Source organism: Lygodium microphyllum, chromosome 8 (genome assembly GCF_053477565.2).
Source record: "Lygodium microphyllum isolate KBCC chromosome 8, Lygodium_microphyllum_v1.1.10, whole genome shotgun sequence".
NCBI lineage: Eukaryota > Viridiplantae > Streptophyta > Polypodiopsida > Schizaeales > Lygodiaceae > Lygodium > Lygodium microphyllum.
This window is the reverse complement of record NC_141142.1, coordinates 114,595,927-114,603,989: the sequence shown is the minus strand read 5'-3', so window position 1 is coordinate 114,603,989 and position 8,063 is coordinate 114,595,927. Positions and strand designations below refer to the sequence as shown.

Sequence of the window (8,063 nt, the reverse complement as noted above, 5' to 3'; positions counted from 1 at the left end):
TGTAATCCTTAGCTTAGGTGGATTTGATAGGATTTAGAAAATATTGAAGCAAAATCATGGTGCTCATACAAGAAAAGCAAAGGCCCAAAAAGGAGATACTTTTTAATATTATTTGAAGCTTAACACAAATTGTAAATGCATGCATGAAGGAGGTGCTTACCCATGCATGGAGTGAGATTGTACCCAATGATCTTGTGTTGTGCATACTTTGTCTATTTCTTTTCTCTCTTGCAAATTGTGTTCTCTCAATTCTCTATAAATTTTTGGTTATTGTATGGTGAAGGCTAGTGACATTGGTATTAGAGTGTAATGATTGGTTATTTGTCCACATCATAGTGGATGCATACATCCATCTTGGAGGATAACAACATCAAAACCAATATCAAGTCTCTCTCATATTGGCTATTGGATAAAGATATTACCTTTGGGTTCATGGTTCAAGGATCCTCTTTTACAACATTATCAAGGGGAGAACAAAGCTATAAGGAGCTTTTATAATACAATAGTACCCTTCTCTTGAAAAGCACAACCATCAATAATCAAAACCACTTAAAATAGTGGTATTTGGTTGAAAAAATGGTTTTTATCTATTGAGAAGGAGGATCAAGTTGTTGGTTTTAAGAGCACAATCATCATTTAGATAATTGCATTTTAAACAATCCATGCATAGTCTAACAATGCATCATAAAGTACATAGCCACAATGTAATCTTGCTATTGATGCAAATTGTAAGCATTGTTGCCTAATATATAGTAAAACTCATTACCAGTGATAGAATGAAGTCTATAGACCCTTAGGCCAATGATATTTGCATGGTTATGATTTATGTATTGGCCTTGTTTTGTGGGTTTTCAAAAGGTTTTGTGGCAATTTACCATGCATTTAAGAGTATTATTGCAATCATTCCCTTCATTTAATGACCCTTGCGTGTATAGATCTCTTGTTTGACACACATAATTGTGTCTTACTTTTTCATCCTATTTTTCTTCATTCTTGTTGGGTTCTTTTTACTAATTTCTTTATAAAGCAATTGAAGCACACCAAGTTTACTGGTGCATGTGTGATCTCAATAGGACCCTCTAGTTGTCCTAGATGTCTATTTTAAAAGCCACAAGGCTACCCCCCCCCCCCCCCCCCCCCCGTGCCATGTAGTGGTAGGAACACTAGTTCCTGTCGTGCAGCCATGCACCATGTAGGGGGAGGGCCTCCCTCTACCCCTTGCCATTGCAATTGGTGGTTTGGGATGGCTAATAGAGGAACAAGTCAGTCTTGGGAAAATAAAAGGAATCGAACTCCTTGATGGAGCTAAAGAAATGATATTGAACCTATTTGCAGATGACACTAGTGCGACCTTAAATGATGATCCCAGCTCTCTTACAATCTTTTGGGAGCGTCTATAAATCTTTTGTCTTGCTTCAGGTTCAAAGTTAAACCATAGTAAAATGGGCATTAAGACATCGATAGAACAACCTTTGCAATGGCTACTTGAGGCTAGTTGCCAATAAATTGAGGAAGGAAAGGTCTTTAGACTATTGGGAATCCTAATGGGGTTTGTGGTAATAATGAGATAGAGGTGGGACTAGGTTATGACCAAAATGCATACTAAAATCAACAAATGGAATGAAATGAGACTAAATATCACCTCAAAAGTTGTGATACTCAACCACATCATCCTCCCTACTAGCATCTATTTTCTAGCATGCTAAAAGCAATCTAAAACAACTAGAAGCTCTATACAAAAGCTTTCTATGGGGTGGCAACTCTGCACATTCTAAAATACCCAAGGTAGCATGGCAAACCTGCACTCTTCCAAAGAAACAAGGGGGGACTAGGGATAATGGACATTCATAGGATGGCTGACAAACTAGTAGGGAAATGGATTATTCAATGTCAATGGCAACAATATGAAACTAGGTAGCCCTTTTCTTGCACAATCTAAGTAAATTCAAAGTAACAAGCTATTCAAGACTCACAAAACTACTAGTTCATAGTGTCATATTTCCAAAACAATTTTCTCTCCTATAGGTACCTCCACTCTTGTCAAAAGCATAAGGGAGGCTTGGCAGAGGTACAAGCAGTGGTGGTTGGATTCTCCAAGAAAAATCCAAGATCAACCTTTGTTTGCTTGAGAATCAATATGGTGTAGCATAACGGTATCCCCTGTAGATGAGGCCTCATTCAAAAATGTGGCTAGATTAAACAAGAAAGGAGCCCAAACATGGAGATACTTGTGGGACTTCAATAACAAAAGGTGGCTTTCAAATGCATAGTTGAAAGCCAAATTCAAACTAAACAATGTAGATTTGCAAGTGCTAAGTAATAGAAGATATAGCTAGTCTAATTCTAACCCTCTTTAAGGTTTATACTAACAAGTTTTGTTGGAAAATGCAAGCTAAGCTTTTTCCTTTGCCTTGTCTCCCCTCATCGAACATGCATTTGGTAAGAAAGGTGAATGATGGGTGGAGCCTTTAGTAGAATGGCATGCAATGGAATTACCAATTCAATCAATTTTAGTCTAAATGCATCCAACCTAAGATATCATGCTTGCTTCGGCTAATCTGCATAAAAGTCTCTAGATCCAAGAACGAGCCCTTCAATGGGGGTCACCAATGGCCTATGTGCAAAGTGTGGAAAGGAGAAAGAAATTATCCCCCATCTATTCAATAGTTGCCCTGCAAATACAAAAAGCCTCAATTGGCTCCATTCAATTATAATGGTGCACCACCCTTATCCCCTCAATTGGAAAGCAATTCTATTAGGGGAAGGAAACAGCCTCCCCCCTACTATGGACTTGTATTAGGGGTGTCTATTTGTGGCATACTTGAATGACCAGGAATGAGAAAATATTTGCACGTTTGAACGAGGACAAAATTCACCATCTCATTATGAATTTTGTTGCATAGGTACTACGTCTAGTTGAGGACATAGCCAAGTAGGAGGCAGAGATAGAGCATAGCCAAGTAGGAGGCAGAGATAGAGATTAAGAATGCTTGCTAGAAGCTTGGCAAGCATGAGAAGGCATCTATTTTGAAGTAGAAGGTTAAGAAGATGGCCTCCATTCTTTCTAACATGAAGAATTTCCTCTTGGAAGAATCCCCCTTGAGGCAGTGCCAAAGGAATTGAAGGACTGGATCAACAAGCCTCGAGAAAAAGAGGACTCCATCACGCTCAAGAAATTTCTAGTGTATGAGGAGCACCATTTTGTGGATGGAGTGCAGAGAGTTTTCTTTACCAAACCCCAAAACTAGTGGATATAAATGGCTTCCCCTTTTTTTATTGTAAAGCTCAATAATAGTAATTTTATGTATGCCACTGATCACAATAGCTCTCTTCACCACCACAATGGTGGATTAGTTTTTGTGGGCTAGGTCCGTACCCATGTAAAAACTTTCCTTTCTTTTTTCATACAACTTATCGCCCTTATCTTAATATTACATGTGGGATTTCTTTTTCTTCTTTTTTTCCATTTTTTGCCACAACCACCTCTTGAAGTTAAAAGTGACTAAACCAAGTGAATACATCATGTTAGCTTTTGTTGTTTGTAGCTCTCTTATATAAGCCAAGTTGCTACTTGTCTGATGAACATGGAGTGCTTCTTAAGATGGCTTTATGATGATGCATGCAAGTGGCCAATCAAGGTTGGATTGTCTCAAAAAATCCTCATACACACTTTGTGTATCCTTATATTACTTAGATCGGTTTTAGATAATAAACTAGACATATTTCAAATGTAGAACCCATAAAACACTATGTGTATCCTTATATTATCTAGATCAATTTTAAATAAACTACTCATATTTCAAATGGGGAACTCATAAAAAATGCTTGTACACATTTTGTGTATCCTTATATTACTTAGATCGTATTAAAATAAACTAGATATCTTTCAAATGTAGAACCCATAAAATACTTGTAGAGTAGGATCAAGTTAGGGAGACCAAAGGACAATTACCTCTATGCTTGACAAGACTTGGTGTAATAAAATGTTTAAGTAGTATAGTAATCTAGTAGGATAACAAATGATGTACACTATTTAAGATAGCATCACACACCCTAGAAAAGTACATATACTAACTTCATTTAGTCAACCTTGTCACCATGTTAAGAGTTAACTTTAAGAAGAGGCTCACATAATTAGCCCTTTAATCTAAGTGGGTCATTGCTTGGAAGCATGGAGAGTAACTTGTCCCAAAGCTGATGACAGATTTTGGCTTGTAGACATGAGGTTGTGGGTTCATGTCTTGGAAGGTACATCACTTGGTTGGACACCTATGTTCAAATGGTGTGCATGAAAAGTTCGAGCTCTGACTCGTTACTCACTTGAAATAAGAGGGTCCTAATGCAATGAGGGACCTATGGAAGCAATCCCATGCTCCTCATATGGGCGAGCATGCATGTACACACACACACACACACACACACACACACCCCCTCTCTCTCTCGTTTAATATCCGGAGAGAAGTCCCCCATTATAGAAATGACAGTTATTGTGGGGTTAAATAGTCTTTGGTTTATTATAGGTCATTAGATGCCAGTCTGGTTAATGTTTCTTGTCATTAAGAGGAATGCTTTGATGATATATAGGTCAGATGCCAGTCTGGTTAATGTTTCTTGTCATTAAGAGGAATGCTTTGATGATATATAGGTCATTAGATGCCAGTCTGATTAATGTTTCTTGTCATTAAGAGGAATGCTTTGATGATATATAGGTCATTAGATAAATGTTCAATTTAGATCCCGGTCTGGTTAATGTTTCTGGTTATGAAAGGAAGGTTTTGCTGTTGAAGAAGAGCGCATTCGAGTCTAGACGAGGACGACCTGCAGGGGCCACCATGCACAGCCGAGGGTAAGCTCTCTCTCTCTCTCTCTCTCTCTCTCTCTCTCTCTCCACAAACATCTTTATATGTCGGTCCCCTACCTCCTAATTCCTCGCCTACAGGAAGAGCCTTTCAGCTTAGTCGTAAAACCAGGCCAAAGGCCCTCTGCCTAGAAAATTTGCAACCCAGCCTGTCTGATGGTTTCAGCTCTCGAGATGTTAACATAGCCGCGAATGTATATGAATGTCTGTTTCGTGTGTTTGCTTACATATTGGAAAAGATCAGACATTTTACTGCTTGCATCGTGCCTTTGACATGTCGCTTCTGTGAAGTTTCCGCAAGCGTTAGCTGCACATCGATCGCTGCCTCTCAATAGTTCTTTTATGCATCCCTAGAAACTTTCTCCTGCATCATGGCAATGTAGCAGTCAAATTGTAAGATTGCTAAGATTTGGTATGCCCTTAGTGCATGTGCGCTGCATCTCTTTGCTTCCCTAGCTACGTTCTTCTCTTGCATAATGGAAATCTAGCAGTAATAGTGTAATACCGCAGGGATTGGGCCGCCTTAGTGCAAGTGTAACTTTCCCACTTGTAAATGCTTTTAATAGGTCACAGAGGGCTCAGATAGGGCCAACTATGACGAATGCTCAGCCACAAGAACTTTTAGATGAATTCCCAATATGATTCCCACATCATGAATCACAACAACATCATGAGCTTCAGCTAAGGAGGGACTACAGACCTCCCTAGGTGTGGTTGGGGGGAGTGGGGTGTTGGCCTGGGGTGGGGACTGGCAGCCCCGTGCCCCCAACTACACTTTTCTAGGTATGTGGTGCCTCTCCAGTAGAAGCTCACGATGTTGAACACTATAGTGACCCTGGGCCAACACCCCCCTGCACCCAACTGCTCCTAGCTAGGTATATGGTCCCTCGCAAAGAACCTCATGATGTTGAACACTATAGTGAAACACGAGGTAAAAGAGAGCCCCTTTTCCCACATGGGAAAATGTCAAAAACTTCTTGTGCATGCAGTGGGTGAAGAGGGTGCTTGCGTGTCTCTATGGGTGGGCTTACGTACTGACGGGTGGGCTTTGGGTGGGGGCTTTCCTGGGCTGAAGGAATATGTTTGGGAGCATGGGAGGTGCGGATGGATACCAGTTGGGGAGCAAAAGGCAACGTATGTTAGATGGTGATCCTTATTTTGGACCTTCTGGGTTTCATGCAGCAACTCATGCATTTGGTGGAGGTTCCCATGGTGGTGGCCATTTTCCGGCTGTTCGGCTTCGAGGCTTGCCATTCATCTGCAGTGAGAGCGACGTCGCCGAGTTCTTTGCAGGCCTTGATATGGTGGATGTCCTACTAGTTCGCAAGCAGGGCCGGTTCTTTGGTGAAGCTTATGTGGTTTTTGGAACACAAGTGCAAGTGGACCTTGCTCTTCAGCGGAACCGTCAGAATATGGGGCGCCGCTATGTGGAGGTCTTTCGGTGCAAGAAGCAGCAATATTATAATGCTATTGCTGCTGAAGTGAAGGATGCCAAGGCTTCAGCAAATGATGATAAGGTTCCTGCGGCACCAGAACGTCTGCCGGTGAAGCCAAAAGCATCCACTGAAAAGGATGATATGGAGCACACAGGGGTTCTGAGATTACGGGGTTTGCCGTTTTCAGTGTCCAAGCGTGACATCATTGATTTTTTTGATGGTTTTGATGTGGCAGAAGAAAACGTATACATTTTAACACAGTCAGATGGTCGTGCAACTGGTGAAGCATTTGTCAAGTTTAGAGGGCCTGAAGAATCAAAATCTGCTATGGGGAAAGATAAAATGACCATTGGTAACAGGTACATTGAGCTTTTCCCATCTTCTAGTGAAGAAGCCACTAGTGCAGCTACAAAGTGATAGTTCAGTGTGGGGCAAGGAAGCCGCTTTTTACAAGGAGCTTTTCAAGGTTGAATGGTCTTGTTAGCTTTTAAACCAGGTATTGTTTTGTGTAAAAGCAGTGATTAGAACATGTCTGATACGATGGGTTCTTTTTATGAATTATTGTGAGTCCAAATAGGAAGTTCCCATATTGTTGTGGCTATACTTTTATAACTCTCAAAGGCATTATTCTTAGTTGAAATGACTAGTTCTCATCGCTTCAAAGGAATTCACAACTTTCTGGTATTTAGGTTCTGTTCAAGCTGCAAGATTCATCATTGTGCTATCTGTTTAAGCATTATCTATGGAGTCCCTGGAGGATTGCATACCTCTCCTCAAGGGATCTTTATACATAATTAATTTGGTAAGAGTATGAGAGCCTCTCTGGGCAGTGCTACTGTATTAAAATCAGGATGTAAGCTGGAATTTGAGAACATGAATGTGGTAGCTGATAGTTAATCTATAAGAAGGCTTTCTGAAGTTTTGAGTGAGTTACAGGAGTCTCCCAGGGCTGCTAATTGAGTCCAATCTCCTTCTGCCTTTAAAGCTGTACATTAGCTTTGCATTAAGCAAGTCTTGTGGAATTCAGTATTCCTTAACAGTTGGCTAAAATGCCTGGGCCCACCCAACATTCTCCTTAATGTGCATTGTACAGCTGTCTATCTGCTTTGCCCCCACAAACATGAGTATATAATTCACACCTTTTGTTTCTGACATCACAAAAGCATGAAGGGTCATAAACTGCTGCTTATGTGCCTTAAAATCACATCAGGATGTTTGTTGACACAACACATTGGTGCGTCTTGTCACATGTTCAGATGTGTCTGATTTCAGTGAGTTAGCCCCTTTTCAAGTGGTCTCATCATATTCCTAGAAAACATTGAATTACTAATCTGGACAGTTCATAAGCCTTATGGTTCTCATTGTGAATATAGTTTCATGCTGTCTATTATGATAGGTAGAAATGAAAATGGATAGTCATGATATGTATATAACAGAGTTCTTAGTTGCATTGATGATGATACGATCTTGTTAGATAGTGGCAGCTGTATTTGTGTAAGAAGCTCACATGAATAAGTGATGTGAATTCTTGAATATGAATCTCATATCATGGAGTGTGTGGTTGCATATGTTCTTGCTGTGCACCTGTAGTTAGGTTCCTTGGAATGTTTGGCTCAAGGGATTGGGGGGTTGATGGGCATCTTTTGGTGTCCAGTAGGTCCCTTCAGGCATATGTGGCTACTGAGCAATTGTCTGCTAGTTTTAACACAACAAGGTATGAAGTATTGAAACACAAGTTTTAGGGAAAGGTAGGCTTGTGCTTAAATATG

General features: G+C 40.4%; 1 protein-coding gene across 1 annotated transcript; it reads left to right on the top strand.

The window, feature by feature from the left end:
- The first annotated feature begins 4,657 nt into the window (after positions 1 to 4,657).
- LOC148032758 (uncharacterized) lies at positions 4,658 to 6,987 on the top strand. Its single transcript, XM_087683430.1, has 2 exons — positions 4,658 to 4,846; positions 5,934 to 6,987. The coding sequence occupies exons 1-2, from the start codon at positions 4,722 to 4,724 to the stop codon at positions 6,709 to 6,711; spliced, it is 903 nt and encodes a 300-aa protein (XP_087539556.1). The 5' UTR covers positions 4,658 to 4,721; the 3' UTR covers positions 6,712 to 6,987.
- Positions 6,988 to 8,063: the final 1,076 nt, after the last annotated feature.

Bases quoted from the DNA above. Each gene is read 5' to 3' on its own strand.
- LOC148032758 (XM_087683430.1), top strand. From the start codon at position 4,722: ATGTTCAATTTAGATCCCGGTCTGGTTAATGTTTCTGGTTATGAAAGG. The intron at 4,847-5,933 runs GTAAGCTCTCTC...CCTGGGCTGAAG, and splicing joins GCCACCATGCACAGCCGAGG to GAATATGTTTGGGAGCATGG.